Below are 19,356 nucleotides of genomic sequence, written 5' to 3'. Positions count from 1 at the left end.
ACTCAAACACCAGCCAGCAGGGCTCCTGCCTGCGGGGGCGCCAGGGCTCAGCACAGCAGGCAGGGCCTTAGACAGTCACCTGAAAACGTGCTCACATCTGGGCGCGAGCGCTCCATCCTACCAACAGGACGGAGCCCACGCCAACGGCGGCAGCCGCGCGCTGAGTGCCGGGAGCGGACCACACAGACCCGAGCCTGCACCGCCTGTCCGCCCGGCCAGGGCCCGGAGGCTCGAAACCTGGTAGGGAGAGCAGAGTGCGTGTCACCCCACCACGGGCAGGCTCTCAGGACGGGATGCCATGATGCTAACTTTCCAGCTTTAATCTCTACATTAAGGATGTAAAGGTTTGGGGGATGAGCTTTCAAACCCCTGAAAACAAACTTTATTGTATGCACGAACGTCGTTTTGCAAAATGCTCCAAATGAAGATGAGGCCAGCCAGGACAAAACAGAGCTCCAAACAGGCCAAGGGAGCCAGGACACTATAGGAGAAATGAAAACAGGCAAACTACGGAAAAGGTACAAGGGAAAAAAAGACACACAAGACGGCAGGGACACCGAGGCAAAATGAGGAGAAAGCCGAAGCAGGTGGTGAGGGAACCCACGCGCACTCACGCCAGGGCCAGGGCCAGAAACAGCAGCCCGGTGTCGGGGTCGGGCACGCAGCGCTCCAGCAGCTGCAGGTAGGTGAGGTTCTCGTGCGTGTTGGGGTCGAAGAAGCCCTTGGTGTCGTCGCTCGGGTCCTGCAGCACGCGGTTCATCTCCTCGTCGAAGTAGCCGCGCTCGTAGGCCACGCCCACCGGCAGGCGGTGGCTGTGCACCGGGTCGATGACGCCGCCCGTGGCGATCTGCGCCTCCAGCAGCCGGATGCCGTGGTCGCGCACGATCAGGTCCTTCTGCATGGCCTGGAAGAGCGAGATCTGCTCGCCCGTGTAGGGGTCGGTGTAGCCGGTGACGGCGCGCTCGGCCGACAGCAGCTTCTCCCGCAGCTCGCCGCCCACCACGCCCTCGGCCACCGCCTCCTCCACCGACAGCCTGCGGCCGCGCGCCGGGTCCACGACGAAGCCGGTGGCCGCCTGCGCCTCCAGCAGCACCAGGGCCGTGCCGGGCCGCAGCACGCCCTGGCGCATGGCCTGGTAGATGCTCATCTTCTGCGGGGCGCCGGGCCGGGCCCCGGACGGCGGCAGCAGGACGCCCGCGATGCAGCCGGTGCCCTGCAGGTAGCGCCTGACCGAGTCCATCTGCGTCACCTCCTGCGGGGTCTTGGTGCCCTGCGCCAGCTCCCGCAGCGTGTCGGGGCCCAGGATGCCGGAGGCGCGCAGCTCGGCGGCGGACACCTGGCGCCGCAGCCCGCGGAAGGACACCTTGCTGAGCCGCTCCTCCGCCTCCTCCACCGCCCGCACCAGCGCGGCCACCAGGTCGGGCAGGCCCAGGGTGCCGGCCGCGTGCTGCGCCAGCAGCTCCCGCCGCCGGGCCTCGCTCACGTAGGCGGAGAACAGCACCTCCCACACGGACACCTGCCGGCCCCGGAACTGCCCGCGCTGCAGCTCCATGGTGGCGGCGCGCAGGGTCTGTTCCTGGTCGCTGCGGCTGGGGGGCGAGGCCGGAGGCCCCGAGCCGCGCTCGCCGCCCTCGCCGCGCTCGCCGCCCTCGCCGCGCTCGCCGCCCTCGCCGCGCTCGCCGCCCTCGCCGCCGCCCACCGGCTCCTCCTCGGCCTCCTCGATGATGGTGGTCAGCCTGCGGGTCAGCGCGGGCAAGGCCAGCGCCCCCGAGCCGAACTGGGCCATCAGGTGCTCACGCACGGCCGCGCTCACGTAGCTGGACTCCAACACGTCCAGCACGGGCACCGCGGGCCCCCGCAGGCGGCCCACCTTCACCTCCATGGTGGCCGCTCGCAGGGCGCCACGAGGGTCCGAGCCGGGGCCCCCGGCGTCGGGCCCGGCCGGCAGAGAGCTGAGCGCCGAGCCCACCTCCTGCGCCGTGAGCGCGCCCGCCTGGTACCTGCGCAGCAGGTCCTGCCGCAGGCTCTCGGGCACCTCGCGGTAGAACAGGAGCTCCCACACGGACAGGCTCTGGCCGCGCAGGGCGCCCCCGGCGGGCGTCACGCGCGCGTCGCGCAGGGCGCCGCGCAGCTCCTCGCTCAGCTGGTGCACGGCCGAGCCCCGGGCGGCCAGCTGCAGCATGTACAGCCCGGTGTCGGGGTCGGGCACGCAGCGGCGCAGCAGCTGCAGGTAGGTGAGGTTCTCGTGCGTGTTGGGGTCGAAGAAGCCCTTGGTGTCGTCGTCCGGGTCCCCCAGCACGCGGCTCAGCTCCTCGTCGAAGTAGCCGCGCTCGTAGGCCACGCCCACGGGCAGGCGGTGGCTGTGCACCGGGTCGATGATGCCGCCGGTGGCGATCTGCGCCTCCAGCAGCCGGATGCCGTGGTCGCGCACGATCAGGTCCTTCTGCATGGCCTGGAAGAGCGAGATCTGCTCGCCCGTGTAGGGGTCGGTGTAGCCGGTGACGGCGCGCTCGGCCGACAGCAGCTTCTCCCGCAGCTCGCCGCCCACCACGCCCTCGGCCACCGCCTCCTCCACCGACAGCCTGCGGCCGCGCGCCGGGTCCACGACGAAGCCGGTGGCCGCCTGCGCCTCCAGCAGCACCAGGGCCGTGCCGGGCCGCAGCACGCCCTGGCGCATGGCCTGGTAGATGCTCATCTTCTGCGGGGCGCCGGGCCGGGCCCCGGACGGCGGCAGCAGGACGCCCGCGATGCAGCCGGTGCCCTGCAGGTAGCGCCTGACCGAGTCCATCTGCGTCACCTCCTGCGGGGTCTTGGTGCCCTGCGCCAGCTCCCGCAGCGTGTCGGGGCCCAGGATGCCGGAGGCGCGCAGCTCGGCGGCGGACACCTGGCGCCGCAGCCCGCGGAAGGACACCTTGCTGAGCCGCTCCTCCGCCTCCTCCACCGCCCGCACCAGCGCGGCCACCAGGTCGGGCAGGCCCAGGGTGCCGGCCGCGTGCTGCGCCAGCAGCTCCCGCCGCCGGGCCTCGCTCACGTAGGCGGAGAACAGCACCTCCCACACGGACACCTGCCGGCCCCGGAACTGCCCGCGCTGCAGCTCCATGGTGGCGGCGCGCAGGGTCTGTTCCTGGTCGCTGCGGCTGGGGGGCGAGGCCGGAGGCCCCGAGCCGCGCTCGCCGCCCTCGCCGCGCTCGCCGCCCTCGCCGCGCTCGCCGCCCTCGCCGCCGCCCACCGGCTCCTCCTCGGCCTCCTCGATGATGGTGGTCAGCCTGCGGGTCAGCGCGGGCAAGGCCAGCGCCCCCGAGCCGAACTGGGCCATCAGGTGCTCACGCACGGCCGCGCTCACGTAGCTGGACTCCAACACGTCCAGCACGGGCACCGCGGGCCCCCGCAGGCGGCCCACCTTCACCTCCATGGTGGCCGCTCGCAGGGCGCCACGAGGGTCCGAGCCGGGGCCCCCGGCGTCGGGCCCGGCCGGCAGAGAGCTGAGCGCCGAGCCCACCTCCTGCGCCGTGAGCGCGCCCGCCTGGTACCTGCGCAGCAGGTCCTGCCGCAGGCTCTCGGGCACCTCGCGGTAGAACAGGAGCTCCCACACGGACAGGCTCTGGCCGCGCAGGGCGCCCCCGGCGGGCGTCACGCGCGCGTCGCGCAGGGCGCCGCGCAGCTCCTCGCTCAGCTGGTGCACGGCCGAGCCCCGGGCGGCCAGCTGCAGCATGTACAGCCCGGTGTCGGGGTCGGGCACGCAGCGGCGCAGCAGCTGCAGGTAGGTGAGGTTCTCGTGCGTGTTGGGGTCGAAGAAGCCCTTGGTGTCGTCGTCCGGGTCCCCCAGCACGCGGCTCAGCTCCTCGTCGAAGTAGCCGCGCTCGTAGGCCACGCCCACGGGCAGGCGGTGGCTGTGCACCGGGTCGATGATGCCGCCGGTGGCGATCTGCGCCTCCAGCAGCCGGATGCCGTGGTCGCGCACGATCAGGTCCTTCTGCATGGCCTGGAAGAGCGAGATCTGCTCGCCCGTGTAGGGGTCGGTGTAGCCGGTGACGGCGCGCTCGGCCGACAGCAGCTTCTCCCGCAGCTCGCCGCCCACCACGCCCTCGGCCACCGCCTCCTCCACCGACAGCCTGCGGCCGCGCGCCGGGTCCACGACGAAGCCGGTGGCCGCCTGCGCCTCCAGCAGCACCAGGGCCGTGCCGGGCCGCAGCACGCCCTGGCGCATGGCCTGGTAGATGCTCATCTTCTGCGGGGCGCCGGGCCGGGCCCCGGACGGCGGCAGCAGGACGCCCGCGATGCAGCCGGTGCCCTGCAGGTAGCGCCGCAGGGCCTCGCTGTCCTGCAGCTGCTGCACGGTGCGTGTGCCGGCCTGCAGCTCCCGCAGCGTCTCCTGGGTGATGACGGCTGCCTCCAGCAGCTCCGCGGCGGTGACCTGCCTCCTGATGCCTGTGAACCACAGCTGCTGGCCGGCCGCCTCCTGCTCGTGGATCAGCTGCAGCACGGCGTCCCTGACCCTGCCCAGCGCCTCCGCGGTGTGCGTCCTGTACAGCCGCACCAGCTCCTGCTTCCTCTCCTCGGTCACGTACTCGGAGTTCAGCAGCTCCCACACGGAGCGCCTCTGGCCTCTGTACCTTCCCACCGTGATGTCCAGCTGCTCCTCCTGCAGAGCCCTCCTGGTTGCCTCGTCCACGTACTCAGCGTGCTCTGGGCCCTGGACCAGAGGGAACAGCGCCCAGCCCGTCTCCTGCTGGGTCCGGCACCGCTCCTGCAGCTCCTGGTATGTGACTTTCTCCTGCGTGTTGGGGTCCACAAACCTCTTCTTCATGCGCTTCTGGTCGGCCACCAGCGGGTACACGTCCTCTTGCAGGCAGCCGCGCCTGTAGGCTGTGTCCAGCGGGAGCCGGTGGTGGTGCAGAGGGTCCAGGACACCCCCTGTGGCCAGTTGCACCTCCAGCAGCCTCAGGGCCTCCTCCTTCTGCACCAGCTGCTTCTTCATGGCCTGGAACAGCGGGATGGTGTCCCCGGTGTCCGGGTCCACGTAGCCTTTGGCGGCCTGCTCGGCGTTCAGGAGACTCGCCCGCAATTCTTGTGCTACCAGGCCGGCAGCCAGGGCCTCGTCCACGGAGAGCCTCTGGTGGGTGCAGGGGTCCAGCAGGAACCCGGTGGCGACCTGGGCCTCCAGCAGCTGAGCCGCGATGCCTGCAGGGATGAGCTCTTTCCTGCTGGCGTCATGGAAGCTCAGGACGGCCTGGGTGCTGGGGACGGTGACCCCGGCAATGCAGCCGCGGCCCTCCAGAAAGCTCTTCACCCCCTCCAGGCTGCTGACGGCCTGCTCGCCGCTCTCCCCACTGCGAAGTGTGTCCAGGGTCTTTTTGTCGATGATGCCGGCGTTGAATAATTCTGCCGCCGTCACCTCCCCGCCCGGGGCTGTCACCGTGATGCCTTGGCTCTGTGTCTCCGTCTCCTCTATGACGGCGGTGATGATCTCCAGCAACTGCTCCAGGCTCAGGCTCTGGGCCTTGTACTGCTGCACAAGCTCCTGCTTCCTCTCCTCGGAGAAGTACACAGAGGACAGCAGGTCCCAGAAGGACAGCGTCTGGCCGGCAAACCTGCCCACGCGCACCGGCAGGGTTCGGGACAGCAGAGCCCGCCTGGTGGCCTCGTCGATGTAGGAGTAGGTTTCTCCCTTCTTCACGATCTGTAGCAGGTGCAGCCCGGTCTCGGGGTCGGGCACGCAGCGCTCCAGCAGCTGCAGGTAGGTGAGGTTCTCGTGCGTGTTGGGGTCGAAGAAGCCCTTGGTGTCGTCGCTCGGGTCCTGCAGCACGCGGTTCATCTCCTCGTCGAAGTAGCCGCGCTCGTAGGCCACGCCCACGGGCAGGCGGTGGCTGTGCACCGGGTCGATGATGCCGCCCGTGGCGATCTGCGCCTCCAGCAGCCGGATGCCGTGGTCGCGCACGATCAGGTCCTTCTGCATGGCCTGGAAGAGCGAGATCTGCTCGCCCGTGTAGGGGTCGGTGTAGCCGGTGACGGCGCGCTCGGCCGACAGCAGCTTCATGTAGGTTTCCCTGCCGAACATCCCCGCCTCGAAGGCCTGCTCCACGGTCAGCTTTCGGTTCTCCACGGGGTCGATGATGAAGCCGGTGGCCGCCTGCGCCTCCAGCAGCACCAGGGCCGTGCCGGGCCGCAGGATGTGCCGCCTCAGGGCCTCGGGGATGCTCAGCTTCTCCCGGGTGCTCTGGATGAGGACCCCGGCAATGAAGTTGCCGCCTTCCAGGGACTGCCGCACACTGCGCATCTGGGTCACCTCCTGCACCGTCTTCTTCCCCTCCTTCAGCTCGTCCAGGGTCTTCTTATCGATCAGCTGGGACCTGAACAGGTCCCTGGCCGACACCTGCTTCCGGAGCCCCCTGAAGGCGGCCTCCTGGGGCTGCTTCTCCGCGGCCTCCACCAGGGCCGTGACAGCACTGACCACCTGCCGCAGGGCTGCCGCCCGTCCGGACCGACAGAGGGCGGCCAGCTCCCGCCGCCTGTCGGGGCCCACGTACTCAGAGTGCAGCAGGTCCCAGAGCGAGACGCTGTGCCCCTGGAACCTCCCCAGGCTGACGGCTACCTTCATGGCCCTCAGTGCCACAGCGGTGTGCTCGTCCACCTCCAGGGTGGTGGCCTGGGGGAGTGGCAGCAGCCACAGGCCGGTGTCAGCATCCAGCTCGCACCGCTCCTTGAGCTGCTGGTATGTCACCTCGGCCCGGGTGTTGGGGTCAAAGAAGAACTTGCTGCCCTCGTCCGTGGCAGTCAGTTCTCGGTTCGTCTGCTCATCCAGGAGGCCCAGTTTGCAGGCCCCTGCCAGGGGCAGGTGCACCCCGTGGACGGTGTCCATCACGCCCCCCGTGGCCAGCTGCACCTGCAGGAGTGGGAGGCCCTCGCTCTGGGGCACGAGCCCCTTCTCCATGGCCTGCCACAGGGACAGGGTGCCCCCGGAGTAGGGGTCCGCGTACCCAGCCACAGCCTGCTCGGCCTGCCTGAGCCGCTCGCTCATCTCCCTGTCCACGAGGCCGGCCCTCACTGCATTGTCCACCGACAGTCTCTGGTTAGTCCCGGGGTCCACGAGGGAGCCGGATGCCACCTGGGCCTCCAGCAGCCTCTGGCCCAGGCCCGGGGGCAGGAGCCCGTCCCTCACGGCCTGGGCGATGCTGGACTTGGCCCCTGAGGGCTGCAGCCGCACGCCGGCCACACAGCCTGTGCCCCACAGGCAGGCCCGCACGGCAGGCTGCTCGGCCACCTCCGAGGGTGACTGTGTGCCCTGTGCCAGCGCCTCCAGGGTCTCCTGGGTGATGACCTCGGCGTCCCGCAGCCAGGCGGCAGGGACCTCACCCCGTGGGCCAGGCAGCGCGACGTGGGTGTGGGCCAGGAGCTCTGCCCCCTGCACCCAGCTGCGCACGGTGGCCTGCAGCTGCGGCACGGGGGTCCGCCCCACCCGCACGTCCTCCAGCAGGGCCCTGCGCTGCTCCTCGGTGAAGTGGCACGAGCTCAGGAGGTCCCAGAGGGAGCGGCCGTCCTCTGTCCCTGGCGTGGCCCGCAGGGTCTCCTGCAGCTGCGCGTCACTGGGGAGGGCGGGTGCACCTTCCAGCAGCGGCAGCAGGTGCAGGCCGGAGGCCTCGTCCGGCAGGCACTGTCCCAGCAGCTGGGCGTAGCTGGTCCGGCCCTGGCCGTCTGCGGTGGGGAAGGTCTCGGGAGAGCCAGACAGGGCCGTGCCGGTCTCCTCATCGATGCAGCCGCGCTGGACGGCCACGGGCAGGGGTAGGTGGTGGTGGCCTCTGGGGTCCACGACGCCCCCCGTGGCCACCTGGGCCTCCAGGAGGCGGGTGGCCTGCTCCACGGGGACGAGGCCCTTCTTCATGGCCTGGAACAGGGACACCCGCTTGCCAGAGAAGGGGTCCCTGAAGCCGGCGACGGCGTCCTCGGCCCACCTCAGCCTGCCGTACAGCTCAGGCCCCACCACCCCCCTGCGCACAGCCTCGTCCACCGACAGGCTCTCCCGGCTGCAGGGGTCCCTGACGGCCCCGATGGCCGCCTGGGCCTCCAGCAAGGGCAGGGCCACACTGGGCGCCAGGAGCTTCTGCTCCATGGCCTGGTACAGGCTGAGGTGCCGGCCAGAGGGCTGCAGCAGCACGCCCCCCACGACGCCCGAGCCCTGCAGGCACCTGCGCACACTGTCCACACGGAGCAGGGCCTCGGGGCTGACCGCCCCCTCCAGCACCTGGTCCAGGAGCTCCTGGTCGATGACGCCGGCCTCCAGCAGCTGGTGGGCGGGGACCCGGCCCCGCAGTGCAGGCAGAGTGACGCCCGCCCAGCGCCGCGCCTCGGTCTCCAGCAGCCGTGCCACCTGCTCCAGCGTGAGCCTGCGCAGCCGGTACTGCCGCAGCAGCTGCCGCCGCCGGGCCTCACTGAAGAGCTCCGAGTTGACGAGCTCCCAGGCAGACACTGCCTGCCCCCGGAAGCGCCCGTACTTCATGGGCAGCAGCAGGCTCTGGAGGGCCTGCCGGGTGGCCCCGTCCACCAGCTGGGGCTGCCGGCCGCTCAGCGGCAGCAGGCGCAGGCCCGTCTCGGGGTCCTCCACGCAGCGCTCCAGCAGCTGCAGGTAGGTGAGGTTCTCGTGCGTGTTGGGGTCGAAGAAGCCCTTGGTGTCGTCGTCGGGGTCCAGCAGGACAGAGTTCATCTCCTCGTCGAAGTAGCCGCGCTCGTAGGCCACGCCCACCGGCAGGCGGTGGCTGTGCACCGGGTCGATGACGCCGCCCGTGGCGATCTGCGCCTCCAGCAGCCGGATGCCGTGGTCGCGCACGATCAGGTCCTTCTGCATGGCCTGGAAGAGCGAGATCTGCTCGCCCGTGTAGGGGTCGGTGTAGCCGGTGACGGCGCGCTCAGCCGACAGCAGCTTGGCAAACACGTCGGGCCCGATGACGCCGGCCCTCAGCGCCTCCTCCACGGAGTACCTCTTGTTTTCTTTCGGCTCGATGACGAAGCCGGTGGCCGCCTGTGCCTCCAGGAGGACGAGGGCGGTGCCCGGCCTGAGGAGCCCCCTGCCGCGGGCCTCGTAGATGCTGAGCCGCTCCTGGGTGCCGGGCAGCAGCAGGCCAGCGATGCAGCCGGTGCCCTGCAGGTACCTCCGCACCGAGTCCAGGCTGCCCACCGCCTGGGCCGTGGTCTGCCCTCGCTGCAGCTGCTCATACAGGTCCCGGCTGATGATCTCGGCCGTCAGCAGGTCCCCCGGGGTCACGGCGTCCCGCAGCCCGGCGAAGGTGACCCTGGCGGCGGCCTGCTCGGCACCCGCCTTCAGCTCAGCCGCCAGCTCCTCCGTGGAGAGGGCCCCTGCTTGGTACTGCTGGGCCAGCGACAGCCTCTGCTCTGTGGAGACGGCCTCGGAGAAGAGCAGCTCCCAGAGGGACACGGGCCGGCCCCGGAGCTTCCCCGCGGACACCTCGGTGCTGGCCGTGCTCAGGGCCTGCCGCGTGCGGTGCTCGAGAAACGGGCGGGCGGGGGGCTCTTCTCCACGGGGCTCCCCCGAGAGGGGCAGGAAGGCCAGTCCCGTCTCGGGGTCAGTGACGCAGCGGGCCAGCAGCTGCCCGTAGCTCAGGCTGTCGTGTGTGCAGGGGTCTGAGAAGCCAGCGGCCTGCGGGAGGCGCCACCGCGTCTCCTCGTCCAGGCAGCCGCAGCGCAGGGCGGCCTCCAGGGGCAGCCGGAGTCTGCGGGCCGGACACACCAGCCCACCCGTGGCCAGCTGGGCGTCCAGCAGGCGCAGAGCCAGCGGCCTGTCCACCAGCCCCTTCTGCATGGCCTGGAAGAGAGAGACTCGGGAGCCGCTGAAGGGGTCGTGGTAGCCGGTCACCGCCTGCTCTGCTGCCAGGAGCCGGTGGTGGAGCTCCGGGCCGACCAGGCCTGCCCTGACCGCCTCCTCCACCCACAGCTGGCGGCCCGTGGCGGGGTCCACCAGGGTGCGGGTGGCGGCCTGCGCCTCCAGGAGTGGGAGCACAGCGCCCAGTGGGAGCAGGTGCTCGGAGGCAGCCTGGAAGAAGCCCTTCTTGTGGCCTGCGGGCAGCAGGACGACCCCCGCCACACCGCCGGTGCCCTCCAGGTATCGCCTCACCTCGGGCCGGGCGCCCACCTCCCCCACGGCCAGCCTGCCCTCCTGCAGGCCCTGGACCGCCTCCTGGTCCAGGATCCCCGCCTCCAGCAGCTCGCTGGCACTCACTGCCCTGCCCAGCGTGTGGAAGGTGATCTTCAGGGGCAGCAGCGCCAGCCCCGAGCCAGCGGCCTGCACACACCTGCTCAGCAGTGTGCCGTATGGCAGCCGCTCCAGGGTGTTGGGGTCCAGGAAGCCTGGGGCGCCGGTGCCCGGCTCCGGCTCCGGCTCTGGCTCCACCAGGCCCCGCCACGTCTCCTGGTCCAGGAGGCCCTGCTGGCAGGCTAGGTCTGGGGCCACTCGGACGCCCCGAGCAGGGTCTACGAGGCCCCCTGTGGCCAGCTGGGCATCCAGCCAGCTCCACCCCAGGGCCCTGTCTACAACCTCCTTCCCAATGGCCTGGAAGAGGGCCAGCTTCCCGCCCCCGTAGGGGTCAGGATAGCCGGTGACCGCGCGCTCCGCGGCCAGCAGCCTCTCCTTCAGCTCCAGCCCCACCAGGCCCTGCCGGAGGGCTTCGGACACGGGGAGCAGCTGGCCCCTGCTGGGGTCCACCAGGCCCCCTGTGGCCGCCTGTGCCTCCAGCAGAGCTAGCCCAAGCCCAGCAGCCAGCAGGCCCTGCTTCATGGCAGCGTAGACGCTCTGCACCTGGCCCGAGGCCTCCACATACACCCCGGCGATGCTCCTGGCCTCTGCAGAGCCGGTGCCGGGCTCTGGCCCGGGCTTCATGGTCCTGGGGACGCCGGCCAGCTCGATGCCTCCACTGGCAGGGATGTCAAGAGGAGAGGCGAGGCCGTTCATTGCCGGTGCCTGGTCCTGCAGAGCTCACCGAGCCGCACTCGTGTCCTGCGGGGACAGAAGCCTCGGTCAGAGACCCTGGGTGGCCGGGATGGCTGGGAGGGGACACTGTCCCAGGGTTAATCCCCGCCCCTCCGTGCAGGATGAGCCCTGGGACCACCTCCAAATGCCCAGGGTGGAGGGGTCCTGGGCGGCTACGTCTGCTCACGGGAACAGCTCCCCTCCTGGGGCACGAGCCCCCACTCAGTGGGTGCTCCCCAGCCCTACAGACCCCTGTGCGGGCAGCGAGGGGTCCTCAGGGGGCCCAGAGGACGTGAGCACAGGGGCCGGGTCAGGGGCTGTCTCTGTCCCGGGGGAAGCAGGGGCCTGTGTGCCCACGCCGTCCTGGGTCCCCCTCTGCCCCCGCCCTGCTGAGCGCCTTGCCCTGCCCCTCAGCCTCAGCGCCCGCCTCCTGCCCTCCCCTAGGTGGTCTCACGGGTCAGCAGCGCCTGCCTCCTTCCACCTTCCCCACGTGGCCGCCACTCTGTAGGAGGCCTCTGCCTGGGACCCATCTCCCTGACAGCCCCGCCCCTGGGCCCCTCCTCCGCCTGCCCTCACCCACGCGTGCCCTGGAGGGCCCTGGTCCTAGCGGAGGCTGCTCCGTCAGCCTCCCCACCTGCCCCTTTCCAGCGGGCTACACGAGACAGCTCCTGCGAACGCAGCCTTATTTGGAAACAGGATCCCTGCTGACCTAAGCGAGGTGAGGTCACAGCCTGTAACACGGCCCTGGGAGGATGCAGGCAGAGTGGGCGGCTGACGCAGGCACCAGGGACGCCCAGGGCCAGGGGCAGCCGCGCGGCAGGCAGGATCCTGCCCCGGCCCCACCCGCACCTGTGTTTCAGACGTGTGGCCTGGCATCCGTTCCCGGGGCCTTCACGCCCATTCCGCGTCTCTGCGGCCCCCTTCCTGGGCTCGCTGGCTCTTTGCGCCTGCCTCCGCCCCTCGGAACCCCATCTGGACCCCTCTCGGCCCACATCCAGTCCTGCTGGAAGCTTCCGTCCACCCGGGAGCCTGCCTGCACCCACCCAGGGGCCTTGCCCCTCAGCTCCCAGGGTCTCGGGCGACGCGGACCCCGCCTCCCCACAGCACCCCAACTCCTGCCTCCAGCTCAGCAGGCAGTCTGTCAAAGCAGAGAGACCCCCCCACCAGCTTTCAGCCCCCAGAATCTGCAGCTTGAGCTCAGAACCAGGCATCTAGCTGGACACAGGCGCCCTCTGGGCGATCTCAGGGGTCCCACACCCTCGCAGACTGACACAGGGGCCAGCCTGGCCTCCCTCCCTGGCCCCACGAGGGCCACCGCAGCTCCACGCCAGGCGACCCACTCCTGCCTTCTTGCTCCTGCGTGCCTGGGCCGGCTCCTACCCAGCCACCCCACTGCCCTCTGCCCTCCCAGCAACACACCAGTCTGGAATGTGCTCAGGGTGATGGCCAGGGCAGGGGGTTTGGTGGCACAGGGACAAGCCAGGGCCTGATGTCACCTGGACCCGGGGGTGGACAGCCTGCCAGACGTCCTCTGGGGCTGCAGGTCTCAGCCCCAGCTCAGGAGAGCCATGGCCAGTGCCGCCCTGCAGCCCCAGGACACCCCCCTCCTGGGCAGCCAATGGCCACACCTGCAGCCCACCCCTTCCCGGCAAGATCTCGCCCCCTCCCTAGCACAGATCTGGTCCTGAGCCCTCCCCAGGCGTCCTGCCCTGCTGCTCAGAGTCCTGGACGTTGGTGCTAGGACCCAGCAGCCTCCTCAGCGTGGCCGGGGTCCGTGGTCACCTGGAGGGCGTGGCCCTGTGGTTCTGCTCTCCCAAGGGGGGCATACTCGGGATGCAAACCCTGGCTGGCTAGAGAGATGCAGGAGTAGGCCAGGGTGGGGGCCTCACCAAAGGCAGGGCCCCCAGTGGCACTGGGGGCACCCCGACACCTGGCTCCATGTACCCCCAAATCCCTGCCCCTGTTGGAGTTCCCCACCTCGGGCCAGCCCCCCCTCTACAGCACCTGCCCTGAGGGGTCTGCTGCCAGAACCCAGCCTGGGACCCCCAACCCGGAAGGGCTGTGGGAGCCCAGCACCGGGAGCCTGAAGCCCAGGGTTTGGGACGGCCACCACGGGAGGGACCCAGCAGATGCGAGGTGACCGGCAGCTGTGGCAGGGACCCCCAGCCGCCACAGAGGGTTCTGGGAACAGCTGCCAGACGAAGCAGGGGTGGCCGTGAGGATGACCCGACCTGAGCAAGAGGCACGGACACGGTTCTCAGGCCAAGGTCCCCCAGCCTGGCCCCCAGTCCAGAGCAGACACCAAGAAGGACCCTCTCCCCCGCTGCCATGGAGTGTGGCCACAGGAGCAGGGACCGCGTGGCGGAGCGCCTGGAGGCCCCCCGGGGCCCTGGGCCAGGCCGGCTCACAGTGGGGCCGTGGGACCACTCTGTAGCCTCCTCCCTGGACCTTAAGTGTCTATGTGGGGTGGGCGGTGTCCTTGAGAGTTCCCTGGCCTTAGCAGAAGCGCGGCCCGGTGAGGAAAGCCAGGAGCTGAGCCGTGCAGCTCCCCGCGGGCCACTGGCCACAGCGCGTGTGCCGCCCAGAGGCTGCTGGCCTCACGGGTGACCCACAAGGCCCAGCTCCCAGGGGGCACCCTAGAGGCCACGGCTTTTCCCAGAAGGGCCACATGGGTGCAGGAATGGGGGTCTGGGGTGACCAGCAGTGACCGCCCAACACCCCCGGCGATCCGCAGCGCTGTGCCAGGGACACGGCCAGCCCCATGGAGCCAAGGGCCTCTGGCCACTTTCACCAGGGACGAGAGGCAGACAGGGTCACTGTGGGGGTCCAAGCTGACCGCTAGGGGAAGGCATGGACGCCATGTTCGGGGTGGGCGTGGGCCCCGGTGGACGAGCAGTACCTGACCTCCCAGTGCCTGTAGCTCCACTGGCCTGGGAGGGACCTTCAGGGAGGAGGGCCAGGACAGGTCCCGGGGAGCCGCCCCCAGGTGTGCAGAGGGGGACTATGGTGGACTGGTGACAGCAGGGACAGTGGGTGCCTGCAGCAGCCCCCGGAGGCTGGTGCAGGGCTGTGGCTGTGGCGCTGGTGGGCACAGGCCCAGACCAGCCCTCAGGGACCAGGGGGCACGACGGGCCAGCACCCGCCTTGCCCACCGCACCTCCTCCCTCCCCGCGGTGGGGGCCACGGTCTCACACTCTGCTCCGAGAACCCAGCCTGGGCGCGTGGCTGCCCACTGCACAGGGCCTGCCCCTCCCGGCGAGCCTGTGTGACTCACACCGGACACTGTGCAGGGCTGAGGCATGAGCCGGGGACAGGGCTGCCCCTTGATCTCTGGCCAGGATGCGGTGGGGGAGAGGGCGAGAGTCTCCCGCCCAGCACAGGCACTGCAGCCATGCAGGGCCGCGGTGGCCAGGAAGGGGTCCAGGGCTCTGGAGAAGGCCAGCACTCAGGGCAGGGTTGGGGGAGCAAGTGCCGCAGGGGGCTGGGGAGGGGGCGTGGGCTGCACGGTCTGGGACAAGGAGCAGGCATTTGTGCGGGCCCACGTGGCCAGGTCCAAAGGGAACCAGGAGGCTGGGCAGCGGGCCCAGAACCCCACCCACCTGCTCCCTGGCCCTGCAGGCAGACCAGAGCGTGAGGCAGGACGGCAGGTAGGGACCAGAAACAGGGCGCCCCCGCCTCTGCCTCAGAAGGCCTGGAGCGCACCCTGCGTGGCGTGGCGCCGCGGGCCGCGCCAGTGCTCCGGATGGGTCCGCCCCGCCCCCTTCCTGCAGCGCCCCCACCCTGCCCTGCCCCCCTCACTCATCCCACCCGGAAAGCTGGGTCAGCGAGATCCCCGCCGGGCCTCAGCCTCCTCTCTCGCGCCGGGCGCAGGGGCTCCGCGCGGGGGCCCGAGCTCGGGGCCGGCTGCGCCCCGCACCCGCCGGCGCGCAGGTGTTTCGGTTTCGCCCGGTGGCCGCCCCGCCCCCGGCCCGCGTCCGCACCTGCACCTTTGCGCACCTGCCCGAACGCTCCTCAGTCCGCAGTGGCTCCGCGCCCGCGCCGCCCGCCTTTAACTCCGAGCAGGCCCCTCCCCGGCGGCTCCGCCTTCCGTCTGGGGCCGCCAGGTCGAGGCCGCCCGCGGGGTGTGGCGGGCAGGTACCGGGAACTCGGGCGGGCCGGCGACCGTGAGCACCCCCGGGCTAGGAGGGGCTGCCGAGCGCCAGGGCCCCTCCCCTCGCCCCCCACCCGCAGAGTCACCGCGAAGGAACGCGGCAGGCGCTGGGGTGGGGGCGGGGGCGGTCACCTGCTGTGAAGGGCCGTGGAGCAGGGACTTCCCGCCTGTGGGCTGGCTCGCAGATCCCTGTGCGTGGCCCCTGCTCTCTGCTGCCTGCAGGGTCCCTGGGGCCGGTGTCCTGGCAGCTTGGCCTTCCAAAAGCCAGCAGCTGGCAAGTGGGGGGTGGGCTAATGGCCGGCCACAGAAGGTTCCTGGCCCCCACCCCACCCTGTTCAGACCAGGGCTGCAGCCTCGCCCCCTCTGGAGGTCCTGAGGCCCTGGCCACTCCCTGTCCCTATGTCCGGTCCCAGCCCTCATGTCTTGCCACCCAGCTGCCTCCAGCTCACATGTGAGGGCATTTCAAGGCCACCCCTCGCCACACCGGGAGGTGGGCTGCTGGGGAGGCTCCTATGGCTGTACCCTCCCCTGAGCTCACCCCCACACCTGCTCATTAGGGCCAGCTGAGTGCTTGCCCCCTAATGTGTCCCCACTCTGGCCACACAGTGAGGTTGCTGCTGGCCACAGTGGCGACCTCAGGTGTGGGGTCACTTCCTCCAGGTGCAGCTGACAGGGTGCATCCCCCCCCCCAGCCCTGCTCACCATGGCTGTCAGGTACTGGGGGCCCAGGGTAGTGGTGTTGCTGGCAGGCTCAGAGGCCGGGTGTGTGCCAGCCCCTTGGAGGGGGCCGAGCCCCGCTGGTGGGTCTGGGGTGGGTGGTGCCGTCTTTGCTCACATGCTCTGGGAGTGGGCGGGACACCTGCCACTGGCCCTGCCCAGCTGCGCCCACTGTCCTTGACCTCCAGGCTCCTCTCTCTGGGCTCCAACTTCCTGCAGCTCCAGCTCTGTCCACCATGGCGTCCAGCCTGGCTCCACTGGGGCCTGCCCCTGAGGCACGCCTGGGCAGCTTCCACTGCCAGGGCCCTGGGCGGCCCCGGTCAGCGCCCTTAGACCCAGGGCCTCAGCTAAACAGCACCCTCACCGGGGCTGCACCACCTGCACAGAGGGAGGGGAGGCAAGCAAGGGGGCCCCATGCCCTCTGCCGCACCTGCCTGGGGGCAGAGGGGCTCTCGGAGGGGAGGTCCGAGGAAGGGCATCCCAGGGCACCCCGTGCAGGCTGTAGCCGCTGACAGCAGGCTCTGCCTTGGCCCAGCCTGTGGGGCCCAAGAGCACAATGTCTCCTACAGGGTGCGTGGTCCAGAGAGGTGTGGGCAGGTGTGGGAGGGGCGGGTGGGGGGAGGGGCAGGGGTGCTCTCACTGGGCCCTCACTGTGTCCCCACACAGGCTAGGGCTTGGGCACTGCTGTGCCAGGGGCACTGCTGCAGCTCCAGCAGGGCTAGGAGGGGCTGCCGAGCGCCAGGGCCCCTCCCCTCGCCCCCCACCCGCAGAGTCCCCACCAAGGAACGCTGGGGTGGGGGCGGGGGCAGTCACCTGCTGCAGAGTTCTGGTGCTGGGGACACTGAGGTGGTGGGAGGCGTGGAAATCCTGAGGTTGATTCCAGAAATCTGCCCCGGCCGCCCCGCCCCCACTTCCTTCCTCTTCACCCCCCCTCCCCCACCCGGTGTTCTCTACCTCCAGGGGACCCAGTACATACCCCACCCATGGTCATCCCTCTTCCCTAAGGACTCGGTGATGCCCCCAACTGCCCCAGGCACCTGTAACCCTGCTGCCCTGGCCACAGCCCCTTCTTGGTCACTGCCAGCCCCACCGGATCTACGTGGTGGCCCCCGGGTGGCCTTCAGCCCAGTACCCCATCAGGGGCTCCAGCTCTGCCCAGGACACTGCTGGGGGAGACAGGACCAGCTGGAGCCTGGCCTTGGCCGTGGCACCCTGGCCACCGTGCACCGTCTCTACAGTTCCTGCTGTCCACTCTACCGCCGGCGCTCCACTGGGGAGGGAGCCGGCATCGCCTCGGGCAGCCTGCGAGCAGGAGCCCAGCAGCTGCCCCTGCCCTGCAGGCTACGGGCTGCAGCCCGCCCGGGTGCAGTGGGGAGGCCTCTAGGGGAGGGACCCCCGAGGTGGGTCCTCGAGCCTTGACGCACACAGCTCCCTTCTGCAGGACACCCCCCCCCCCCCCGACAGCACTGTCAGCCCCGCGGCTGAGCTTGCTCCTCGGTGGCCCTGGAGGGGGCGGCCGGGGATCAGTGTGGACATCAGGGGCTGAGGGAGAGACATGGGCGTCGTGGGCAACGGGAGGAACCTTGGGCTGGAGGCCTGAGATTCGTCTGCAGCAAACCATGCAGGGGCAGGGCTGTGACGGTGACTCGAGCCCCCAGCAGCGTCCGCAGTGTGGACGGGCCAGGCTGAGTGAACGGCCAGTCTCCCTGGAGCAGCTGCCCGGGCCCAGCTGCCCCTCGGGGGAGCCCCAGCTGGGGACCAAGCCTCCGGGCACCAACTCCTCCCCACCGCGCCCCCTCGGCCTCACCCAGCTCCTGCCCCACTCTGCACAGCTCCGCCAAGCCACTGGCCTGTTGCAGCCCCTGCTCCACCTGCAGTGCCCGCTCCCCTGGTAGGTGCGGGAGCAGCAGCCAGGGCACACAGAGCTGGGCACAGGATAGAGGTGGCCCCTGCCCACTCTCCCACCACTGCCCCTCTCGGGGGGGTCACTGGCCATGGGGACATTAGCAGGTGCCTGCTTTGAGCTGGCTCCCCAGCCCCCGGCACTGCGCACCTTTGCCCCCGAGGCTGGGGTGCCACACCTGGGCTGGCCAGGCCTCACCTGCATGGCCTCCGTCACCGCTGTCTGTCACCTCCGAGGCACAAGAGTTCTGTAGTGGGAGCAGACCTGGGTGCTAGCCAGCGAGGCCTCCGAGCGGCTTCTCTCTCCCCGGGCAGGCCAACCTGGAGGCCAGGTTCCCATGGTGGACACAGCAAGCCCTACAGCGAGGGCAGGATACCAAGGGGCGCCTGCAGGGAGGGGCCCCAGGGGCCTGTCGCTCTGCGCGAGCCTGCTGGGGTCCCCGCTGTGGGTCCTGGCCTGGGCAGACCGGAGCTGGCCTGGAGCTCACCTGTGTCCACAGCCCTGAACCGGCCAGTCTCAGGCTATCGGCTGGAACACAGCCGGTCCTGCCAGTCGGCTCAGGGTCTTCCTCCGGATCTTTCCTGGGAGATGGGGGGGGGGGGCTGCAGCTCCTCGCCCCTCCTCCTCGGCTCCCACTGCCCACAAGCCCCGAGCAGCTCCCGGGCATTGCTGTTGGAGGAGGCCATGGTGGGAGGCCTGCTGGTAGTGCCACCAGGCCTGCCGTAGTGGAGAGGGGGCCCTTGCGTGCACCCTGGGATCAGGGTGGGGCCCATAGGCAGGCGCAGACCCCAGGACCCCGGCTGGCTTCCCCTCCTCCCACAGCCTCCATCTTCCTGTGCCCGCCCCACCCCCTTGGGGCTCAGTTACCTCCTGCCCCAGACTGGTCCCAGGAGCTTCCACACCTGGCCACACCTACCCCACCCAGGCCTGGAACGAGCCTGCTCCTCCTCCGGACGGGAAGCCCCCTCCTCCCAGGCCCGGGGGGAGGGGGAGGGGGCACCCATCCCCAAGGTGCATGGTGTGCTTTGTGGTCAGGTGGTCCTCTGCTGGGGGTCCTTGGTGGGGCAGGGGCAGGGAAGCCCAGGACCCGGCCTCCAGACGGGCTGGGGTGTGGACGGGTCCCTTGGCTGCCTGGCAATGGCTCCCCACCCTTCAGGCCCGCCTCCAGCCTGTGACCACCCGGCCCGCCCCTGCCCCGCTGGCCTGTTGCTCCGTCGCCCTGGGAACTATGCATCGGAAAATGCTGGGTGAGGTGGGCAGGAGGACAGGCCGGGGCAGGCTGTGGGTGCAGGGCGGATGCTGGGGGCAGACGCCTCTCCTGGGAGGGGTTTCTGTGTCCCACACCCTGTCCTGCCTGTTCCCTGCTCTCAGTCCCCACCCCAGGCCCAGGAACACCGAGTGTGGGGTCCCCACAGGGCCTCAGTGGGCGGGGAGACCCGCCCGCCCTGGCACCGACCTGTGCCCCGGTGCCCCAGCTGTGGGATACCCTCCCAGAGGTCCCAGGACCAGCGCCATGGCGGCCCCTGGCCTTCTTCCAGCCTGCATGCCCCCTCCCCACCCTGTCCTAGGCCTCCACCCTGGACAGGTCCTGCTGGGTCTGCCCGGGCTGTG

The 19,356-nt window shown here is 70.6% G+C and overlaps 1 protein-coding gene across 1 annotated transcript; it reads right to left on the bottom strand.

Moving 5' to 3' along the window:
• Positions 1 to 375: 375 nt before the first annotated feature.
• Positions 376 to 14,985, bottom strand: EPPK1 (epiplakin 1). The gene is made up of 2 exons (XM_062187899.1): positions 14,956 to 14,985; positions 376 to 11,002 (listed from the first exon to the last, which is right to left on the bottom strand). The coding sequence occupies exon 2, from the start codon at positions 10,955 to 10,957 to the stop codon at positions 611 to 613; it is 10,347 nt and encodes a 3,448-aa protein (XP_062043883.1). The 5' UTR covers positions 10,958 to 11,002; positions 14,956 to 14,985; the 3' UTR covers positions 376 to 610.
• Between the last annotated feature and the right edge of the window lie 4,371 nt (positions 14,986 to 19,356).

Source organism: Lepus europaeus, chromosome 4 (assembly GCF_033115175.1).
Source record: "Lepus europaeus isolate LE1 chromosome 4, mLepTim1.pri, whole genome shotgun sequence".
Classification (NCBI taxonomy): domain Eukaryota; kingdom Metazoa; phylum Chordata; class Mammalia; order Lagomorpha; family Leporidae; genus Lepus; species Lepus europaeus.
The sequence above is the reverse complement of the archived record's forward strand: the minus strand, read 5'-3'. Positions and strand labels throughout refer to the sequence as shown.